The 23,669-nt window shown below is 38.0% G+C and overlaps 1 protein-coding gene across 7 annotated transcripts in view; it reads right to left on the minus strand.

Annotated features, from left to right (window-relative positions):
- Nucleotides 1–122: 122 nt before the first annotated feature.
- The window catches only part of GART (phosphoribosylglycinamide formyltransferase, phosphoribosylglycinamide synthetase, phosphoribosylaminoimidazole synthetase), a 41,190-nt gene continuing 17,643 nt past the window's right edge, over nt 123–23,669 (minus strand). For 6 of the 7 annotated variants that reach the window (XM_080374706.1, XM_080374707.1, XM_080374704.1 and 3 more), the window contains 17 exons: nt 23,180–23,248; nt 21,033–21,158; nt 20,120–20,207; nt 19,617–19,702; nt 18,820–18,988; nt 17,997–18,228; nt 15,092–15,186; nt 13,807–13,916; nt 13,035–13,233; nt 10,624–10,872; nt 10,112–10,264; nt 8,762–8,965; nt 8,312–8,443; nt 7,571–7,701; nt 5,877–6,018; nt 2,694–2,809; nt 123–1,501 (listed from right to left, as the gene is read on the minus strand). In XM_080374706.1, the coding sequence (XP_080230832.1) occupies nt 1,319–1,501; nt 2,694–2,809; nt 5,877–6,018; nt 7,571–7,701; nt 8,312–8,443; nt 8,762–8,965; nt 10,112–10,264; nt 10,624–10,872; nt 13,035–13,233; nt 13,807–13,916; nt 15,092–15,186; nt 17,997–18,228; nt 18,820–18,988; nt 19,617–19,702; nt 20,120–20,207; nt 21,033–21,158; nt 23,180–23,248 (2,484 nt within the window). In that variant the 3' untranslated portion in view covers nt 123–1,318. The remainder of the gene's footprint in view (nt 1,502–2,693; nt 2,810–5,876; nt 6,019–7,570; nt 7,702–8,311; nt 8,444–8,761; nt 8,966–10,111; nt 10,265–10,623; nt 10,873–13,034; nt 13,234–13,806; nt 13,917–15,091; nt 15,187–17,996; nt 18,229–18,819; nt 18,989–19,616; nt 19,703–20,119; nt 20,208–21,032; nt 21,159–23,179; nt 23,249–23,669) is intronic. The other variant, XM_080374703.1, reaches the window with a different exon arrangement.

The raw sequence follows: 23,669 nt of genomic DNA on the forward strand, positions 1-23,669 counted from the left end.
TCACAAACTGGTTCACAGTTGCTGTACTGTAGACTAAGTCAAATTCTGTTTCACAAACTCCTCCCCCAGCTTATACCCTGGGTAAAGGAATTCCAAGGAAGGATTTTGATATTTAAATTTTTAACTTTATTAGACTTTATTTCAAATCCAAATTGAGATTATGTCAACACAGAAGTACCGTAAGGACATCAGTGCACAGAATACAAATCAGCTTTCTCTGTATTAAAGGGGAGCTCTAAAACATACATAATCAGCTTCAGTCAGATGCTTCTGGTTTGTATGGGGGAAAACTGATGATTTTAGTATGTACCTTCAAATGTTTTCACAACTATAGTAAAACATTAAAAGAAAACCAGGTGCTTTTTCATAAGAGTTGAGCTGTGCAAAAACCATTCTTGCTTTCAGAATAACATTTACTGTGTTTCCATCAGTATTATGTTTTAAGAATAAAGGCACTTATTTCAACAGAATTTTTGTATCTAGTCCTAACTCCCTTTCTGCTCATTCATAAAAAAAACCCAAAACTGAAAGAAAAAACCCAACCCAACTCCTTTGGCTCTGAACAAATCTCTGAGGGGAATTCACATGTGAATTCACATGGGGATGCTTGAAGGCAAATGGTCAGCAGACATTTAATTCTATTTAGCATCTGATTGACAGCAGATCCAGTATTTGAAATCATGGGATATATTGAGAATCTGGGCCAGACAAGATCTACCAACATTAAACCAGAAATTATATGGAAAAAAGTCTATTTCATTATCTGCAGAAATAGTTAGTGTTTTGGGAGGCCGGTTTATCTTGTTTTGGCTAGAGGTTTTGGTGAGCAAAGTTTTTTGCCTTTAGCCATCTCTTCCATTGTACTAGTTCCATTACTTTTCCTCACAGCACATGACAAGAGGAACCCTTGTTACAGCCTGTATGGTCTGTTAGAGGGTAATACTGATGTTCCTAAGTCAATCTCAGAGATGCTCAGATCTCTCTGTAACCAAAGGAATGTTTTTTTTTGTTTTTAAAAAAGTGATTGAGAACCGAAATGTCAGCCAAGGAAGTGATCATGGTTAGGAAGCATGTAACGGAGCCGTTGCTGAAACTACTGAGAACAGCAGCCCCCTTGCCTCAGTATTCCCATTTGTGGCTTTCTCCGGATTGTACCTTGAATCTTTAGCCATTTGAGTGAGAACATGACATGGTAAACTCTATGTTGAAAACTCTTTGTGAAGAGAATAGTGTCCATGTTATTAGTCTGAGATCTCTGTTTTGATCAATTAAGGCACCCCAGCCGTCCCATCTGAGGACATTCATGGACATGCTGCTCCTACTTCCAGTAGATCTTGCCAGCTTCCCCCACCTGAACAGCCCCGCTGGCGACAAGCTGCAGGGCAGCTGGGAAGGCTCGGTGCTCGGCCTCCTTCACCCTTTCGGACAGGGTCTCCACTGTGTCACCAACCTTAACTGGAACTGCCTCTTGGAAAATGATTGCTCCAGCGTCGACTTCCTCCTGCAAAAGCAACAGCCAGAAAGTCTGTACGGTTGAAAGAAGAGAGAGAAGGGGGCCCAGCTGTACGGCAAGGAATGTAATCCAGCTGCCTCGGGGATCTGTTTGTCATTAAGTTATTACAGGAGACACGAATTTGGGCTAATGTGAGAAATGCAGAAAAGATGCTGGCACTCACTCTGGCCTGTGAGGAACTAACAGAAATGTAGGGTTCAAAGAAACAGAGGAGGTAGACAGAACACCAGAAAACCACAAAAGCCATGTTAACAGGGGGCATGATGGGCTAAATTGGACAAAACAATGACATTTCATTTCAGAAGAGTGAATTAGCCAAGCCTGGGCACAGAGCCGGACTAGAGGACCCAGCAGATCTTTCTTTTGCATATTAATGAGGCAGATCCCTGCTGTTTAGTTATTGTTTCTCAGTACACTGCCACACATAGAAGAAACTCTTAAGTCGTATCATGAAGAAAGGAATGCAATTTTTCCTTCTATCTGGAAAAATAGCTTTTGTCTTTTTTTCCAAGATCAAGGAAAAAACATGAGAACAGATTTCAGGAGCAGTGGAAAAGGGGAAGATAATCTGAAGAATGCAGCAGAGGAAGGGAGAACGGTTACTGTCAAGCCTGAGAACTGAACAAGATGGGAAAAAATGCTCCCTGAACTGATAAAAACAGGCACCTTCCAAGTCAAGAGATCTCTGGCTTTTGTTTTCTTTGTTTTTGACTAACATAAATTGCCAAGATTTTTTCTTTTCCCACAAACACGGGATTATTTCCTAAGAAAACTAAGCTTCTTGTATCATTTCTAGTGTCATTTTGTTTTTTTATTTTTTCTCTTTTGGGCAACAAATAAGGAGGTTGTCTGATAAAATCTAAGTTGTTGGTGCTGTGTAAATATTTTGGGTTAGCCAAGGCCTTATAGGAATTAGTACATCCACTCCAACTGATGGAAGGCAGCAGTAGGATGTTCAGGGAAGAAGTTAACCTAGGTGAAGCTTAAACTGTTGTATAGATTATTCATCTCCAGTTGCTTTTCCAGGGACAGCAAACTAAGGCACTGTATTGTCTAATAATGTTATGAACAAAGAAGAAAAGGTAATCAAATGTGATAGTATAATGGTGTTCCAAGCAAGCTCTGAGGTGAAAATCTTAAGACTAATAAATTGTAAAGGGAGGGAGAAGGAAGTACTTACAGCTACAAAGTGTACAGTACAGCCTGTGACTCGGACTCCAGCTTGTAACACCAATTTGTGGGCATTTGCTCCCTTAAAAGAAGGCAGTAGAGACGGGTGGATGTTCAGTATTTTTCCTGTAAAATTGTAAGTGAGGCATTACTTACAGCATTCAGCCTTACCAGAGTGTTCCATGTACCATAATCAACAGAAGAACAAAAAAATCTGTGAAAAAGATTCTTCATGACTTTCACATATGCTCACTTTTTGATGACAGTGACAGATAACCAACCCAAAGCATTTCAGAATGTCTCACTATTTCAGAAAAATCAAGACAGCAATCAGTTATAATTAATTGCGTGGCTAAAGCATATTTCTCCAGTGACTAATAATAATTAGTTTTTTGATGTAGCTGTCCTTTCCCTCAGCATGTTGTTCTTCTCTTCTTTGATCACAAGCACAATCCTCCTTCTTACAAACTCAGCACCCAGAAGAAACTTGGTGCAGTTTAAAATGATGTAACAGACACTCCACCCCCACTCACCGCTCCCATGACAAGGCAAAAATTCTTTAGCCTGGACTTTTCCTCCACACCTGTTTCGGCTTAATAAAAGACAACAGCTGCTCACATAGGAGCCCTTCTCTCTGCCCTTCTGAAAAGCACCTGTCTACCACTGCTACTTTCCACGCAGAAATCTGGCTGGGGGATCCTGAAGGTAACCTCTAATGCTCAACCAGGTGTGACCGTGGCTGTAACCCTGGGAAGCCTGTACCATACATTGCCCTTAAAAGAGAAAGCATATACCTGAGTTCCTACCCAGACGTACAGTAAGTGAGAGTGGCTGCCCATGACCTCAGGGTCTCACCACTACAGCAATGCGATGGTTAAACGGTAAGAAAACCTTCTTTCTTCTGCCAGACTTCCCCGTCTGCTTCTAATATGTCTGTGACAACTCTTCCTGCCCATTCTGAACCAGAGTGAAGTCAAAAGGTGCCTGACAGCCCTAGATCTTCTCTTGGATTCAGTACAAAGCCTTACAGGATAAAAAAAAAGTGGCCATCAATACTATTTATACCACAGTATGCTACACCCACGCTGTCTCTGCATGCCTCCTGTTTAGGAAGAGTGTATGTCATCAGGATTCATTGAACACCACCTAAATGCCAAGCAGCGAGACTGAGCTGACATACGCTGGCGGAGGCAGCAGTGTACCAAAATAGAGGCTTATGATTTCATAATGTGCAGTGAAGGCCATTTCTGGCAGCACCATATGAAACCCGCACTCTCACTGCAATAACTTGTGCAGATACTGACCTATGCAACTTAAAGAGGTAAATGTATCAGCTGATCTTCAACAATATCTCAGATGTGTATTGTATCTCAAAAATACCCCTTTTTAAGCATCAGCATCTCCCTGTCTGCTGCCTGAGTGAAAAGGTACTGGGGAAAGTGAGCTGGAAACAACGCTCTGCACTTCTGAGTTTCCTCAGTTTCTCGTTACGTTCTCCCAGAAACTGCTCTAAAGGAATGTGGTTTTCTGTTTGCTTGTTTTGTTTTAGTTATCATGTGTCCTTTATTTTAAGATTCAAAATTAACATTTCAGGGCCGTTAAGCAAGAGTTTCACAACTAACTTCACACTCTACGTCCTCGTGACTGTGAAAGAAAGAAAACGTAACAGCTTTTAAGAGAGCAGCAGCAAGAATTGATTACCCATGGGTAATTTAGGGTAGTCAGTGCCTAGGCATGTCTGGGTCAGAGTTTTACAGCAGGCTCCTGTTAGCTGGCACAGATCCCTGAGCTGAACTGAATGTTTGAGCTCATATCTAAGACCTAGCTGAAGCATACCCTTGGTCAGAGCTCAGGTAGGTATCTATTTTCAAGCTCAGTTCTGGACATCTAAAAAATGAGTTACCCATCCTGTACCGAAGAAAATATTTTCTTTTGCTCCCAGGGCAGTCAAATATGTAACAAATCCTGCAGTGTGCAGGGCAATCATCAGCACTGGAAGTCCTCCCTACATGAGTGGGAGTTAAGCTCATCCTTCATTTGCACAGGATCTCTGCACCAGAGAAAGCTCTTTTCTATCCTCTGCACAAATACTCTACTCAATACACATCTCTTGCAGTGAGGGATTCCTCTCTCCTAACTACAGCTGTCTACACCAGACATCCAACATCTTCATCTTCTGGACTCTGTAATGAATGGAAAAAACCAAAAAGAGTTCATCTGACTTACTTTAGCTGACAGAAATAGCATAAAACGAATTGCCTCCTAGGAACGCCTGTTTACTCCCCTGATTTTAAAGAGGTTTGAAAAGCAGTTCAGGTGTAAAAGGCCTGTGTGACAGACACACCCAGCTAGCTCAAAAGTCACCATGTGAAAAACAAAGGCCGCCCAGAAAGCTGCAATGTGTTGGCTGACCAGCCTGTAACTGGTATAAGCAAGAAGTAGTTTAAGTAACCGTGACTGAATCCAAAGCAGCGCAAACAGTGAGAAGAGCAGCTGCCTGTGTGTGATTCAGGACTCCCTAAACAAAACAATAAGAGATAAGAAGAGGAATGTAACAACTAGGGGAGGGAGAGCAGAGTAGGCAGAGGTGTAGTAGGCTGCCTCTAACAAAGACATGGAAAAATCGTAAAAGATGACCAGAATGGAGACACTGTGAACACTTTGGACAAACAAGAGCTGAATCTGCCTGTGAAACGTGCCACCCTTGGATTCAGACAGCTCCTGGGATTTGAGACCAGAGGACTAGCAAGGTCTTCTTAACAGGAACTGCATAGTGCTGGCCAGTTTTGCAGTTTTATATGCAGCCAAAGCAGAGAAGGAATTCTCAGTGGCTGGAGGCTCACCTCTCCCCAACCAACATCTACTGCCTAGGCAACAATTTGCCCCGCACATAACATATGCAGAGGTCTAAAGTCTTCACAGCCTTATTGCAAAATATTTTCTAATAAATCAAAGACTACAAGATCTGTATTTGCCCTTGGCTTCCTTGAATCTCTGCAGAAATTATAGGGGGAAGGGGAAAAATACAGCCTTTCTCTTTTTCATCCTTTTCCTCACAAGATTGGAACATTCTAGTTTCCTGCAAACCTAGAAATAACATGGTCCCTTTTCTATATTTTTCCCATTTTTTTTCCTGAGGATAAGCTATAAAATAATTTTTTTTAAAATGCATACACTACTATGCTGTGCTTACCTTCCCATTTTTTGACAAAAGGACCTGACAGTATTCGCATAAATCCAGCCAGACAGATCAGTTCAACTGAGAATTCTTCAAGGACTTTGTCAACTGCACTGTCAAATTCAGTGCGACTTTCGTACAATTTATGGTCAATAACCTGTGATAAGCCAAAAGACAAAGAAATTTGGACACTGTCAATTTAATCTAAAAGCCCTAAGAGCACAGTGAAATGGTACCCTGGAGTAATAAAAAACAAGCAAATCTCCACATGTGGCTCAGGTTGGGTGCACATCCACAGCAAGAACATTTCATGAATGCATGCAGCTAACAGCCAAACGTGCAGTCTTTATTCCTATTCCCAAAGAGCAATCATCAGAATAAACAAGAATTTTTTTTTAATTGGCCCATAGCTGCAGGCCCTAGCATTCTGACACAATTTAACAACCTACAAATGTAGGTCATTAAGACAACCTAAAGCCTTGCAATGATTCCAAACAATTTAAGGCCTCTGATAGCTGTAAGCAGTTGAATCTTGCTGAAAATTGTAACACAAAACCTTGAAAGAAAGGCTAATCGCAAACTCCTGAAACAGCCCCTACCACATAAGGTCAATATACTTGAGTTATGTATTTCTCATCCAGGATACATCCCCTAATTTAAGCAGGAAGAAGGCAGTGCTACATAACTTAAAACATCCACAGTCTTTTAAATAAAAGTGCCTGTTAATCCCTACCAGGTTTACCACACTAGTTTTGAATAACAGAACGGGTTAGGTGAAAAGGTGGCAGAGGGCACTAGGAACAGAGCCCAGCTCAAGACTGGGCTGAACTTTGCCAGGAGCTACCTGGTAGTAACTGGCACAGCAGGTACTCCTCAGTGCCTGTTTCACCATTCACTCTCCATCTTAACCACTGAGACCATCAGCTCTCCCAGACTATAATTTTTTCCTCATTATATGTTTGTTCTTCCCCTGCGTACCATGGACATATTTCACTTGTGATCTTTGTGTACTCCCAAATAAGAGACAGCAGCACTAACATTCAGATCCTGCTATTATTCAAGTTAATAACAAAGCTTGCACTGGGCCCAGATCTTCCCTGTGTCTGTAATTATCAGTGAAATGTGACTGTAAAATGCTCCTAAGTCAGAACAGTAACATTTCACATCTGTAATACAAATGACTGCACAAAGGGCAAAGCAATGCTGCGCTAGGTCTAGTGACACTAAGAGGAACAGTTTGCTCTGAATGAATCCTGGAGAGCCTGAAGCAATGCCCAGGGAGTCAGTGGAAGGTCCCACTGAGTTTGACCTCTCTATTTCTTTCAAATGAACTACCATGTCTGTTCAGCATGTAATTTTAAAATTAAATTCAGATAAAATAGCTTGTTACTTTAGCATAAATGCACTGCAGCTAAATAAATGGCAAAGTTTAGATTCTAACTGTGAAAGTTTTGCGTTGGTTTAATATAATGACTGCTCCCAAAACCATCAGGATTGCTGGCAGCATTTCTGAGAAGGAAAAAAGGAAGTATTTTGCTTCCCATGTTAGGTAGTTTGCCCAAAGGCACAAGTTCAGGACAGACCAAAAAAGAAAAGCTAAGGCCTTATCAAACCATCTCGTACCCTAGCAAAACTCACTATCTCACAGTACCTTCCTGCTACAGTCAGAGATAATGATGGCTAATTTTAAAAAGATGAGAAATACTTACCCTTGTAGAAATACCAGCTCTTTCAGCTTTCCTTAACCCCTCCACACCAGCTTTGTTAGAAACAACAAGAACTATTTGTGCAAAACTGGTGGGCTTCTTTGTGCTATTTATGAGGGCTTCCAGGTTTGTGCCTATAAGTAAAAAAACTATTCATGAATATCAAGTTGTTCCTGGAGAATAAATACAGTTAACAACTAGAATAGGTTTTAAATAAGCAGCAATGTGGGTGAGACCCAATCTAAAACCCATTAACAATAGTCCTATTTTAATTGATCTTACTGGGACTTGAATTTGACAGCTGGAGGCTACAGGGTTTTTACTAGCAATTACATTTTTAAACTGCAATTTATGGAATTGGAATGATGGTCTACTTCTTAGCAAGTGAGAATACTGGAAACCCTAGGAGTACCTATATGGCAAGAAGAAATTCTGATATTTTTGCAAAATAATGCTGTTGTCCCTGTAGTGCAACACAGTGGTTACCTGAATCTGGAGATGTGCAGAAATTTCTAGATAATATGAACATAGATGCAATTCATTATCAGTTTGCAGAAGAGGTTAAAGATCATTCTGTTTGTTACTGAAATTAATCAAAATATATTCTGCCTGTTACTGAAGGCCTGTTAGAAGCCTACCAGAGCCTCCATGGAGAATTGCAAGGACTTAAGAGATTTTAAATTTGAGCTGAAGTTCCTTTTTCAATAGTCTGTCTTACACTGTAGGAAAGAATATAACTCTCACCTGTTCCAGAGATAAGGACAGCAACCTTCACTTTGTTTGTTTGGATTTTGCCTTGGATATGACTGTGCAGAGACAGTGACCTATTGGCTTGCAGGGCTCGAAGCAGATTATGGACTTTAACATGGGCAGAGCCTGAACACATAGAGGAAAAAAACCAACAACAACAAAACAAAATGTAAATAAAAGGAGAAACAGAGAGAAAAATTCCCATGAAAAGAGATTAATGGCACTGCTTTACTTCTCATTATTTATTTATAGTTCTGGTGACATCTCACATTGCTAAGCACGTGTTCTATGGACTAAGAAGTTGTAAGGACTGTCATTCTAATATGCTGTGCAAAAAAGCATGGAGGTTTCAGTTAAGAGATTTTCAGCTAACCTCCATGGAGACTCACCAGCTAAGGAGTTTAGCTCTGCATTTTTTTTTAAGGAAAATAAAAATTTAATAACCTTTTTGCAGGGAGACAACTTTCCCAATCAGCCAGGCTGCCTCGTGTCTCTGTATGTCCTTGAGGACCTGCTGAGCTAGCTCCTTCTGAACTACCAAGACAGCACCAATCCCACAATTAAATGTCCGAGTCATTTCCTCTTCAGAGAGGTTCCCTTCTTTATGGAGCCAGCAAAAGATTTCAGGAATCTTCCAGGTAAGAGCATCTGAAGAAAATTGAAAATACAAATGAAGCGTGGAAATCACTACCAATGGGCAAATACTACAATTATTAGAGTATCAAGATCTGGATGGAAAGCACAGACAGAGTCCCACAGCAGCATTAAGTTGAGTGAAATCAGCTTCCATGCATGGAAACACAATGTTTTTTCCTTCCTCACTGAACAAGACTTGGGAATAGAAGGAAGTGTCACTCTGGGAGGAAATTAATCATATTGTTCCACTGCAATACGTTAATCAGTAATTCAAAATGGGCTTTGAGGCAGTCTTTGGAAAATACTCTTCTCAAAGGTGACAACTCTGCTTCTAGAGAAACTATTGTACCAAAACAATAGCCTTAAAAACTGTCACAACAGTCTCACACTGCACCCAATTCCAACAAGGTAAGAATGATTTACAGCAGCATGAGAAATGCTTCTGGACAAGCCACTGTAAAGGAATTCCAAAAACAATAAGCTGCCTTCTTGTTGTGTTATCTTTAAAATGGTGTTATCCCCATCTACCTATACTAGTGTCCACTGTGGACAAGTGGGAGAACGATTTACATGCAGTTCTGGAGTGCAAAACTCAATATTAGTTCTACATTTATTTATTAAATTATTAAAATAAATATTTATTCTACAACCCAATGAACACTGCATAACCTCTAGTAAGTCATTCGCCTTTCCATACTACACTTTCCCCCTAAGTGAAATACTCTTTCTAGCATACCTGATGAGCTCATGATGAGGATTAATTAAGGTATGTTGAATAGTACGAGATGTACTTGAGCTATTAAACATATCTGAATGCTGAAGACTTTGTGAATATCATTTAATTAGCAATAATTCTGTAGGTTATTGCAAATGATGACAGCTCATTTTGGATTGCTTTTAAAGTTGTTTTATTTTTGCAAGCATGGAAAAAGTTTCCTAGAAAATCCAAACCAAAACACCTTCAGGGGAAGTGAATTTGATGGGTAGCAGTCTTAAGACTACAAAGTGTTTTGACTGGCTCAGGTTCAGCAAACATTTCTAGACAGACAAGTCCACCTCTTACAGCACAAGTCAGCTGACATGGCCCCATGTACACAGGCTTGCACATCAGTCCATATTAACATGAGGATGTTTCCACAGCTTGTCTTTTTACCTCACCTAAAACGACACCAAAGGACTCTGGGAGAACTCTGGGGATGTTTTCCAGCAAGCCCCCTCCAGTGATGTGGGCATAGGCTTTCACATGGCCTGAGCGAAGGACAGGCAACAGAGTCTTACTGTAGATTTTAGTTGGGGTTAACAAGAGATCTCCTGTAAATGGAAAGAGATGAAAGAAGACCAGTTACAGCACAGAAAGAAATGTTAATCAATACTAAATTGAGGAAATCTCAAAATATTAATTTGCTGGAATCTAATGAGCATTGTACCAGGGAGAAAACCACAATGTTCTATCTACCTTTTTTAACATGCAATTTTTCATTTATCCCCCTCCCTTAGTTTCTTTCCTGCATATGTGATTCACAGGAAAAACCAAGATGAGAACATGTCAAATAATGGAATAATTTTTCTAGCACCTTAGAAAAGTTACAAAAGCAAAGGCACAGATAAAACGATAGTGTGATGTTCAGAAGTTCAAGTTATAATGCAAGAAACTACATTATCAGTGGTACCTAATGTCTGATCACCGGAGACACCAACTGGAGAAGAGAAATCAAACGATGACTTTTCCACAATCTTCCTCACAAGGCTGTACCCATTGCTGTGAACCCCAGATGAAGCTACTCCAATAACCAGATCTCCATCAGCAATTGTCTCCAGCTGGGGCAGCATCTGCCCTCGCTCCACTGCACCAACAGCAAAACCAGCCAGGTCATACTCTCCAGGTAGATACATGCCTGGCATTTCAGCAGTTTCTCCTCCTGTGGGAACCCAAAAGAAACAGAAAGGGGGTGTTGGAAAACCAGTGGGACCAGTAGGCATGCAATTTTTCAAAGTTTTAAACTCATAAGGCATTAACAGATTAGGTTTTTTAATTGGATAAATAAACATTAAAAATAATTAAAAACGTGTTTAATACAGGCCCTTCAACCGAACAAGCAAGAGCAGACTGGGAAAGAACACTTCCTCCCTCACTCTGACAACCAGTACCAAATCATTATGCATTCACATTTTAAAAACAAAGCATATATTTAATTGTTCATATTTCCAAATTTCTGCCAGGCTTAATATTCTCCATGAAAAACCTACAAGGTGCAAGAGATACCAAGACATTCATACAAGAGCATCAAAGGAACCACACAGCTATTAGTCTTGCCCTCATGACGATTTTGTATATAGCGCTATCTTGCCTGACACTCCTGCCCACGGCCTGGCCATCATTATCACACCGACTTTGAACATCTGAGGTTTATAGACTGTTTTGGGAGAACACTGTAAAAGAGGGCCTGTCCTACCCATCCATGCAGTTGAACTGTTGTCTAGGCTATTAACTTATATCCTGATTATTAGAACATATTCTTGCTTCGTCCTGAAAATTATGTTTTATCTGGCTGACCTCATTAGAGTGCAGTCTGAAAGGGTGATTTTCCTAGCTTGCTATTCTCCGATAATAAATTTTACTACACCCAAAGCCCTTTGTAGTTATAAAGTCTTCCAATTGGGAATAAAATCTTGAAATTTCATAGCAAGATTTCACATAACATGTACTTAGGCTGAAGTATGAATTGTTTGATTATATTTGATAAACTGAGAGAACACCTTAAGACAAATGTAAAGCTAACTGTTCATGCAGAAGAAATTAAATGAGAACATGAATAGCCTCTTGGTCAAAGCTTGCAAACTACCTCAAAATGACACACTCCCGCTTAGGAAAGACTTCTGTTACCAACTTTCTTACAGAACTGGAAAAAAGGACAGAATTACTGTATTACCAGTTATAAAATGGTACCTAAAGTAAGACACTTCAACTGTCAGTTGTAGTGTCAATTTAAAGGTCTTTTTTGAAAAATCATGGTAGTTTTCCATGTCTGTTTTTATATAAAAAGAACGAAAAACAAAACCTATGTGAACAAACTGAACTTCTGGGTTTCGTTGCTTTAAAATTTAACCCCATGTTGTACTTCTTTTCTAAACTAAAGACTTATACAAAAGAATGTATTTTTCACTGACCTAGAGATATTTTTATTGAGTTGAACAGTGTTAAAGCTGTATTTTAAGCTTTATGTATGTAAACTAAAGATTCTAGACATGAAATACTATATCATTTTCATGGATAACTAGATTACTGTATACCAGAATACATATACAATTTGTTAGTAAAATGTATTAAGTACTTGTATTATAAGTCTGAAAAGGAAAATGTTTAAATTTGAGTCCTAACATCTTGGTGAAATAAACCTTCAGCAAGTCTTCACTAGACAAATAATTTTGGTATTAGTTTTATAACTAACAAAACCTGGTTTCTTTTATGTTTCTGTCTTGTGGTTAATTTCTGTATCCAAAGTAGTGAGCTCCAGCTGAAGCTTTTGTTGCATTCTTAAAAACATTCTCAGGCCTTCTAGTTTTATGAAGCTTGTGGGAACACAACTGAGAGATCTTTACCTTTCCTGTCCAATTTTGTTAAAATCAGCTAAAAGGTTTGAAGTTTAGTTACGTACACACAGAAGGACATGTGCATGCACAGTGACGCATATAAATCTTGTTTCTAGAGGAAAGCTTGAGGATTTCCTTCAGGATAAAGGATAAAAATAAACAAACCTATTTGGCATGTTTTAAAATTTACTTGAAAAATACAAAGAATTAAAATACACAAATTGCTGTTTTCTAGGTAGCTGTTAGAGTTGCAAAGTCAAACGAAAATAAATGAATATGAACATTTATGTGCAAGTTCCTGAGCTAATGGCATCATTTGTACTGTCTCCTTTAAGTGGGTAGAGATTATGTCCTCTGAAAACAAAGACATGTGATGCTTTGGGGTTTTTTTCTAAGATTCTTCAACAGAGTAAGAAAACAAACACATTAAAACCAATTATAAAGATATTGGATAAGATTTTTCATATCCTTCAAAGAAAAGTGTTCTTACCCAAAAGAGCACATCCTGCTTTTTTGCAGGCTTCAGCTATTCCTGCAATGACACCCTGAGCCACTTCAACATCAAGTTTGCCACAGGCAAAATAGTCGAGGAAGAAGAGGGGCTCTGCTCCTTGAGCCAAGATGTCATTGACACACATGGCAACCAGGTCCTGACCTATGGTGTCATGTTTCTTACACACTTGTGCAATCTGCAAAACACAGCGAGAGAACCTGTTGGTTAGCTTCAAGAAACTGAATCACAAACAGAGAGTCTGCAATGGAAGAGGACTGAAATCATGCTGTTCCTCTAGATGCTTTTTGAGGAGCAGCCTAATTTATTATCATGGCTGTGAGCCTCTCCTAACATTTCATTTTAGGAACTGTTACTTCCTTAATTGACAACTACAAAAGGCACTTTATGGAAAGGGATTGAACTGGAAAGGGCTCCATTGCAGTTTGCATAAACACAATAGCAACCGTATAATTAAATGTTTTTCCCCATGAGTAATCTTTTTGAGGGTGGAGATTCTACCTTAATGGAGTCCCTGATTACATAATTAAGATTAAAAATTAGTTATTTGAAGCATCATTTCAAGTATGGTTATTTACATGCCAGAAGTCAAATGTATTCTTGATTTTTTTTGCCTAAAGGAAGGCAATTTTATTTTTCATTGCCTTTTTAGAAAGACAAATAGCTATTTCTAGAAGACAACTGATATTTTCTGTTAAAACGTTTTCCCTTCTGTGCTATTTTCCTTCCTTTACATAAATTTTCACATTACCTTGAGTTTTGTGCCAACACCATCAGTTCCAGATACCAAGATCGGATCTTTGTAACCAGCTGCTTTCAAATCAAAGAGGCCAGCAAATCCTCCAAGTTCTGCATTGCAGCCTGCCAGCCAGAAAACAGGAAAAAATAATCATTTTTTACTTTCATGGGTTTCTCCAGGATCTCCAACACAAATTCTCTCCGATGTTTGTCAACATGACTTTGCTTTGTCACCAGGAAACTTCTCTGACATTTAGAGCCTCTTCACAGAGGCACAGGAGCTCCTAATCTTCTTACATTTGCTTTGTCTTTTTTCTTCGTTATTACTTAAGGCTAATAATCCAAAACTTTTTGATTGAACATTCAATAATCACTGTGACTGATATATTTCACACTTGCACTTAGTATTTTTCCAAAAAACAGAAAAGGAATTGTGGTAACAGACTGAAGCCCACTGCCTCCTGGGAACAGGTGATAACTAGGCATTTACCAACTGAAATTTATCTCTTTGTTAATACTGCTACTTACAGCATATTAAGACTCCTTGTTCCTAAAATTGGTTGTGATAGGTAAGTATGGTAACCTGAAAACTAAAATTGGTTAAATCCTAGAAGTGAAACAAGCATAAGTGAAAAATACTGTGCATGGTAAGAAATTACTAGTTTTACTAGTGTGTGTATATGTATTTATATTTTTCTCTCCATGTTTTTCTGACATTATTTGAAGGTTATCAGTTAATTTGAAGTAAAAGGGTTATTTCAGAAATTAATGATATTTTAAATCTATCAAGAGAATTACAGGGACCTGCTAGTGCAAGATGTGCCTGAGATCACAACAAAAAAAGGATTAATTGATTCTGGTTTAACCAAGCAAAAGATGTGTCTTCCATATCTATCTAAAGTATTACTGTCTCTGAGGAAGTCTATATCTTGTACGCTTTTCTAAACATCCATCTACAAAAACTCTAGTTCACTCTGCAAGAAATAATAATCCATGTAATCAAAAATAGCACTAAATTGTAGGATTTCTGCTTGCATTTATCCTTTTAGAGTGCTTAACTCTATGCTCTATCATTCATAACATTCAGGAGATACAGATTAGTCATTTTGGGAAGCAAATCTGTAAATTTAACAAAGTAAGTTTTGAAGAAATCACAGGCATTTGCTTACTGCAGATTTCTTGTGTAAGCTAGAAACACACAGAACACATAAATATGAGCTTTCATATCAAGATCAAATTATAAGCTTTATTGCTTGCCATGAACTGACTGAAATAAGAGTAGAAGATACAAGTCTTACCTGACCTTGATGTGGCTGCAGCCAGGGGTTTAATTTTCTGAACCAAAGTATTCCCTGCTGCAATGTCTACCCCACTGTTTTTGTAAGTCAGGCCTCTGAAAGAACGTTAAAAATGTTACGGCAATTGATAACTAAATGCATAAACATATATTTAAAAATATTTACTTCTTTACATTATTGCATCATTATGGGCATTAACCATTTAGAATCCTATTCTGCTGTCAAGTACCACTATTTTCCCACACGTACAGTAACTTTGCTCAAATAAAAACATTTCTAAGTATTGCAGTACTCATTTCAGGCAAGTTCAATGGTTCAAAGGTTATTTTTTTTTCCTGTTTGGAACCCGATCTCACACATATACCTGAAGATAGGGAGTATTATAACTAAGGAACAAAACTTCATGGATTTGTACCACAGTCTGCCATAAGCATTTTCCAAATAGTTCCAGGTATCTTGAAGACAGCATCAGAGCATCAGTATCATACATCACCCAGTCAAATACCAAGATAAAACCCAACCAAATGAAAAAAAAACATCAACAAGGTAAAGTAAGTGGACTAATGGATCTGATTTTGCAAGGTTCAAATCCCTGGCCTGGGTACTGAGGTATCTGTAGTATAGTTCCTATGCTCAAACCAAAATGTATACAAAAATGCACTGCTGAATCAGAACACCTCAGCACTGTGCAGGATCAAGCTCAAGTTAGCTTTTCAAAACAGAATTATCGCATAAATCAATAGTCCTCTATGATACTTTGAGATTTACAACTGTAGCTTAAAGGTTGCCTCTCCTTATCACCTGGAATGATACCATCACAAAACAAGCAACACATCTTTTTTGCTTAAATGGAATTTCTATTAAAGTATATATTTTAAAGTTTATTTTAAAAGACCTATGTCCCTGAGGTCCATTTCAGAAATCTGGAAAGAAACGTCTATAAGCTCCAGGTGGTTTTTTATATACAGCCATACAACAGAGAAAACACACTTAGTACTAAGTGGTGTCTGTCCATACGACTGACTGGGGATGTTAAGTACCATCCCATATTTACAGAAGAACCTTTTCATTTTGGAGATAGTGAGTTGATGACTTTTCATCACTACCTGTACCAAACATATCTCGCTCCAGTTAAGCAACTGTTATTTCTATGCTGTGAGTGGCATGAACCAGGCTACCTGCTGCATTCCTATTTTAGGTTCATACCTATTTTAGGTCTCTTATTGATGTGGTTCAGCGTTAAGTTTAAATGCTGAGGGTGAAACACGCTGTTGATTAACAAGGACAAATACAGCAAAACAGCTGGCCAAAGAGTGGCGCTACCAGGAAAATACAAAGGTATCTGCACACACGTATCACTGCTCAAAAATCTGCAAGAGGAAAATAATCATAAGAAGCAGCTGTTCAGCCTGTGAGTAAGACTCAAGGAAATACTAGCCTGTGGTAAGAGACCAAAGTCAGGCTCTTTCAGTCTGAACATGGTAAATATTCACCATATTTTCACTTTATTTTTAAAAGCATGGTATTTACCTTGATTCTTTAAATGAATCTTTAATTCTTCAGATTTTCTTAAACATATTTTATTAAATAAATATTCGGATATTTTCATGAAGTGTGAAATGCATAGGACTCAAATCCTGCTAAGTGCCAAGAGAAGGTGCATCCTTGAACTTACAGAGCCAACCATCACCCTTCCTTAAGCATGCGCAACACAGAGTCCACAGTGAAATGTGCCTGACTGCCTGTTTTTCCAATTTCGGGACGTCTGAGCAAAAGTTGGTACAGACTCAAGGGCAGTGAAACAGGCACTGATTGTAAACAGGTCCCAGGAGTCTCCTTCATAAGCCAGGGATCCTCCCAGCATACAGGCACTCCAGTCAAGAAACTTGCTGATTATGGCCACTGAACTCAAGTGTTTTCAAGAACCTTATAATTTAAAGTACCTTACTCTCTTGCCTCACACACACTGACCTGACTTTTTTCTACAATACAGATACCAATTACATATTTTCACATAAATTTCTCAAAAGATGCACAGTACTTGAGAGAGAAAGAACACTAAATACAAACACCCTTGTTCATTTAGTAAGTTCATTGATTATAATTTTACAATATACTAATCAGTATACGCTGTCAGCAAAAATGGAGCTCTTACTAATATGCTTCATAGACCTCAAAATCACCTGTTATCGAAAGTTATGTTTTGAGCTAACTGGAGCATAGGCAGGAAGATATGCTTTGTATTAGGTAAAAATTAGTCTAAAAACCTGTAAGAAGTTCTTACCATTAGTAATACCATTAGAGAGACAGCTGGACACACTGCTTTAAAAAAAACGCTGCACCCATATAATCTCAAGACTGTTAAACTGAATACTGTGACAATAAAAGACATAAGAATGAGAAGGAGCAATAAATCCTACCCACATTGTTAGCCAGTTATTCCATTAAAACGCATATGCCAACAAGGTAGGTGTTCCAAGATAATTTTAACCATTTCTAAAAACTCTAAAATGAACAAATAATGAAACTTTCTTCATATATATTTCATTATATTAATAATAGACTTCTGGACAATACAAACCTAGAGCAAAAGCTATGATTTAAAGCCCAAGAACCAGAAGTTCACCTTCCCTAACACAGACGTAACAGATAGCAACAGTACAAGTTATTCCTATATGCTTGTCACTGTAGTTTAACTCAGACTTGGGAGAATAAGAGCATGGATGAGAGCTCCATCAGCCTGTTCCTTCCTTGGCTGGTCTTGCTTAGATTGCTTACAAGGATGGTAGTTAAAACTTTCTAGATTTACAGATAATATAAACATCAGTTTATTAATGTAAACTAGTGATGTCTTTAAGTCCCTTTTACACCAGTTATTTCCATTTCAAGTATTTCAAATATCTACCTGGATTGTCTCAGGAAAGCTATAGCCCGATAACCAATGTCCTTTCTATAAATGGCACCCTTGAAGTATATGGCTGCTACTCCCTTGTTGGCTTCTTGCAGTGCTGTCATGAGATCCTCTTTAATAGCAGTTACTGTAAGGACTCTTCCTCCACTAGTCACTACTTTGCCATCCTTCAGGGCTGTGCCTGCATGGAACACCTCCAGTCCTAGTTGCTTAGCCTTAGAAAGTCCTGTGATTGTTGTTTAAGAAAATAAATGCAGGAAAAATCAATTTATTAGAACATTCTCTATTAAATCACAAATTAATAGATACTCAGCACTTATTGACTGTGTCTAGAAACCACAATCAAATTCAGTGTTATCATGATGGGAAATAGGAATAAATTTGTAAAAACTACGTTTTGAGGAAAGACAAGTCTGCTAGTTGCATGCTCGGAGACACAGAAAGAGGTATTTGGCTGAAACATCTGCATACAACATCTAATTCCAGCTGGATTTTATACTTCACTGGCATACAGACCACAAAACAGACCAGCATCAAGATTATGTAAGAATTAGTGATCAGCCCAGAACTACTTTACTGTAACACGTATTAAAGAAATGCTACAGAACTTAACACAGTACAGAGAATTGAAAACACGACAGGTGTATTACCAGTAAACTCTGAAGTGTGAAAATCCAGTTGTCTCTTGCTGACCCATAACCACAAGATCTACAGTTTCTATGAAGCCGAGTTACAGTGACTCACCTTCATCCAGCAAAAGAGAAAGGAGAGAGAGCAGGAGGGGAATCAGACTTCCAGTTTCTCCTGCTATATTTACCTGTTATTTCCAAACCCTTGGGATATGTTCCTGGATATCCTTCGCTAGCCATGACCACTGTCACAGCTGCACTGTCTTCAAACCAAACTGGCATGGAACTAGACAACTTTTTATTGATAACCGCTTGCATAACTTCATACAAATCACTTTTCAACAGTGGAAGAATTACCTACAAAAACACAGATTAGCAAATTATATAAAACAATGTACGCTGTTACATTTTCTTCACTGAGCTTTTAAAAATACTAATGTAACTGTAAAAATAACATTAAATAAGTATGTTCATATACTGTATTTTCACATATATATACATACTGTGCAGGATCTATGTACCTTTAAAAATACTCTTCCTTAAAGTTAATTTCTGTGGGTAAAAGAACTGCTCATGTGGAGGGGAAAAGGTAGAAACCAAAGAACCCTATTTTGTTCTGAAGGATAGAAATTCAGTGTTTGGTTCCATTTGTCAACAGGGAGTGGGGAAAAGAATTGTTCACCTCTTTATTAAAGTAAAAAACCGAAACCAATCCAACTCCATTCCAGAAAAGATAGGAAAGTGCTGAGTTTCACTCAAGCTTACCCTTGTAAAGCCCATATTCGAGTATGACCTGCTGAAATCTTCTCTGGAATAGAATCATTTCATAACAGAACTTCTGTCTTGAATAAACAAACCAAATACTTTAAAACTCAGTGCAATTAGCTAATTCTTGATCTGAAAGTTAGTTAGGAATAATGGTAGATGGTAACAGACTTTTTTCCTCCCATAATGCCAAACTGTATCTACACACAAAATAACTTACCTGACATTCTGGGTCACCAAATCTGCAGTTAAACTCAAGAACTTTAGGTCCATCTTTGGTAAGCATTAATCCAGCGTAAAGCACACCTAGAATAAAAAAAATTATAAAAAGCTATCTAAGCAGCTGCATAGATCATTTCTTTTGAATCTATTCATAATATTGTTTAAAAGGATGACACCTGTGCTCATTTAAAAGCAGGATGTTAACACTTGAGAAAAAGATAAACCAGGCAAAAATAGTTGTGGTTACAATTTTGCAGCTTATTTTCAAATGCTTTCCTTTCTGTTCCTCCTTACTTGATGATTATCCACCATTAATGAAAATATATATCCATTGATTTCAATGAACTCTAAATCAAGCCACTGATACCAAACACAGTTTCAAAAAAAAAATATCGAAGTTATCTTCCTTAACTTACAGTGTAACTTAGGCCCATAAAGAGGACAAAGTGAAAAAATATGTCTTTCTCTTTATGATTAAAAAGCCCAGACTTTTGTACATACCAAAATAGGGGACACCTTCTTTCCTCATGCCATCAACAGTTTTCTGAAGAACAGAATCTCTTATTTTCTGCAGTAAATCTTTAGAAATCTAATAAAACAGGATTAGAAAACAGTGTTTGTAAAAAGGTAGTGCATGATCTTTCCTACTGTGATGGCTAGCATTTTTAAGAGCCAAGCAGAACACTTGGATGGTCACTTCAAAACATTTCATACAATGAAAAGCTAATGCTATTTCTCTCTCCTCAGACAACATACCACAGCATTAAAACAACTGTTTGCATTTCTTCAGACACTTTTCCATGCTTAGATCTACATGTGCAAGCAATCCCACTGCCTTCACGGGAACAAACCACTTGCACAGACACTTGAATTTAGATAAGGCCTCCCAAAGACAAAATCACAGTTGGAAAGTATAGTGATCAGTGATTGAATTTTATTCAATAAATAAAAAGAATAGCTTTACGGAGGAACAAACACCATATTTTTTTGAAAGAAAAAAATAAAAATCACTGACCATGACATAGGTGAAGAGAAAGCAAAGTAAGTCCTTTTGCAAACAGAAGTTCCTTGCCACACAGAAACGAAACTACCTTAAGTCACAGCAAAAATCTGTCATTAGCTTAGTTTGGCCCAAGATAAAAACATGGTTTCAAGCACAAAACCAAATCAAAATACAAGGTTGCAGAAATAACAGCACTTCCACCTTTATAATTAAAAGTAATGCAGTAGTAATACCCTCCTCTTTAGAGAAACAGATTTATTAAGGATTTGACTGTGTTTCAAGCAACTCTTCCCATCCACAAGACTCACTCTCTCCTGTTCCTCGCGGTAGAACTAAAAATTCACATATAATTTCAATACTAGAGCTGTAGTACAGCTGCACTGAAATGTCTCCTTATCAATACATTTTTACCTGAGGTGCTGGGGAATAAGCTCCCATCCCTCCAGTGTTAGGGCCTTCATCTCCGTCCATTAATCGCTTGTGGTCCTGGGCTGGTGGCATGGGAGCAATTGTGATGCCATCAGTGAAACATAAGCACTAGAAAACATGGCAATAATTAAAACTCCAGTGTATGATTAAAATTGAAGTACAAAAAGTGCAAATATATTTGATTTTCAGTGTTGCAAGTGGATATTTAAGAGTATAAATTCTGTCTCCCTGATAAAACAAACTATAGTATACTAAACATTTCCCTTTTCCCTCAGTACCCACAGGGACCAGTGCCTCATTTTGTATGACCTTCCTACAGAAATTACCTTTAATATAACATATAAAAATAACGTAACATCAGTAGTTGTACTGAAAAGAGATACTCAAAAGGTTAAAAAAAAACCTAAAATACTTCACAACGGAAGCTGCTTCTTCCCTCCCTCTTCCTCCCCCCTGCCCCAGAAGGAAGGCATTACATTCCTTTCAAGATTTCCTTTTCCTTGTTGATAAAGCTATTTACTTTAGAAATATTAATAAATTACTTATATAGCAAATGCTTTTATCCTCAATATCTTCATAATAACAAGCCTGCTGGCATCTTCTGTAACTGGATGATGATGTTCACTGTGCAGACTACTGCTAGCAGTACTCAAAAACATTTTACAATGCTAATTAAAAAACAAGCAAGGATTCTGCTACAAAACCTGAAAATGCCAAAATACTAATAAATTAAAAACTCCAGTCATTTGCAGAATGTGAATTATTTTGACAGGCAAGGCAAGCAGTATGTTTCCTTCATTGTTGTCAGTCATCATAGAATAAAAACCTTTTAAACTGCACGTTTATATTATTGTGTTATATTACAGTAAGCCTGCTAGCATTCTAAAAACTAATTAAGAGCATTACAGGTTTTCCACCAGAAAATTAAGATCTGGATAACCCCTTAGTTCCTAAAAAGGTCAAGCCGTCCAGGAAGGAATAAGGATTGTAAGACCAGTATCTGCACATCTAATTTCTTCATATTGGGCAGGAAACCAGATTATGCAAAGATTGGCAACAGTTCAAGATGATCGCTTACTTTATAAATACCACCACCTCCAAGATGAATGTTTACAACATTCAGCATAAGTCAATTCCAGCTCCAGGACCCAGGAACCTGAGCTGGTGCTTGGCTGTTCTACTTTGTGTGATGCAGGTGTCAAGTTGCCCTGCCACCTCAAAGTCTAGGCTCTAATTCTCCTTTTCTCCTTCACACTCTGCTAATTAAATCAGATACACTTTTTTAAACAAAGGACTGAATCAGCTTAAAATGAAGGAAATGTTCTCTCTACATCTGCAGAGCACATCAACACATTCTACAGCCATTTAACAGTTCCAGGTCCTTTGTCCCCGGGTGCACTTCCAAGTTGCAGTATCTCTGGCAATGAAACTGGTTAGAGGATCCTGCCTGCGCCTGTCTTGAGATGATTGTTCTCTTGCTCCAAAGAAGTCTACTGCTCCCTCACAATGCAGTTCAACGTTTTCCCTTCCTCAGCAAAGCTGATTAAAGAAAGTCTCCATCCTCCTTTACTCCCAGCCACTCCCTGCCTTGATCTGCACTTCACCATCCTGTTACTCATACTGATTCAAATGGCACTGGGCTCTAAACCAGAACACAGAAAAGAAGCAAGGTGGTGGTGTTGATTTCTTTGAAAAAAGGTCTTTAGCTTGTAGCTTCACAAACAGCTAACTAGTATAACTGAACTATCAAAAGCAAACAGCAGTGAAGAAGTAGCAAAGGGGAAGGGAAGGGACACCTTATACTGTCTTTGCTGTCAGAGAAATCATAACACAGAACTACATGCTCAATGACATTCAAAATTTTTAAGGTGGTTTTTTTTTTCTCATGTGGCAACAACCACTGATGACTGTTGGAGTTATTTTTACATAATTTGAATTATTTTAACAGACTGCAGGAAATTTGATTCTTAACACAGCTGCCTAATTAATACAACTTTATTTATAAACAGGTAAACTTTTTAATTTAAGTAATAAAATCCTACACATCCCTGCTGTAGGTACTTACAGAGTGTTTCCTAAATAGTTTAGAACAGATATAATCAAAGTGTTACACTGAGATGCACACTTACAGAAACTTCTTCTCCTTCAAGAAGTTCTTCAACAACAACAGTTTCCCCAGCTGTGCCAAAAGTCTTATCCTACAGTAAAAACAAAAGCTCTTTAGTTCTGTTTCAGTTATACTACTTAAAAAAATAACAAGAAAATAAATTTTTCATACAGCAAGAAAAACGCAGCACAATTTTAAGACTATTAATCCATTCTCCACCCTGCGTATGTTAGCAATGGTATAATCTTTGCTCCTCTTTTCTGTTTATTCTTAAATAAATGCAGTTTTATGCTTGAACATTTTTAAATTGCAGATGATATTTATGACTTAGCAATCCCTCATGCTCTACTTTCTTTACTATGCGCCCATGATACTGAGACTAATAGCAATGACTGTCAAGTCCATAATCTGAACTTTTACTTTGTAAGAAAGTGCAATTCTATAGAATACATTGGAAAGGGGCAATATTTTCATATTCCAGTGCAATGTCTGAACACTGACTGCATATTTAG

The sequence above is a fragment of the Falco punctatus genome, assembly GCF_963210335.1.
Source record: "Falco punctatus genome assembly, chromosome: 2".
Lineage (NCBI taxonomy): Eukaryota > Metazoa > Chordata > Aves > Falconiformes > Falconidae > Falco > Falco punctatus.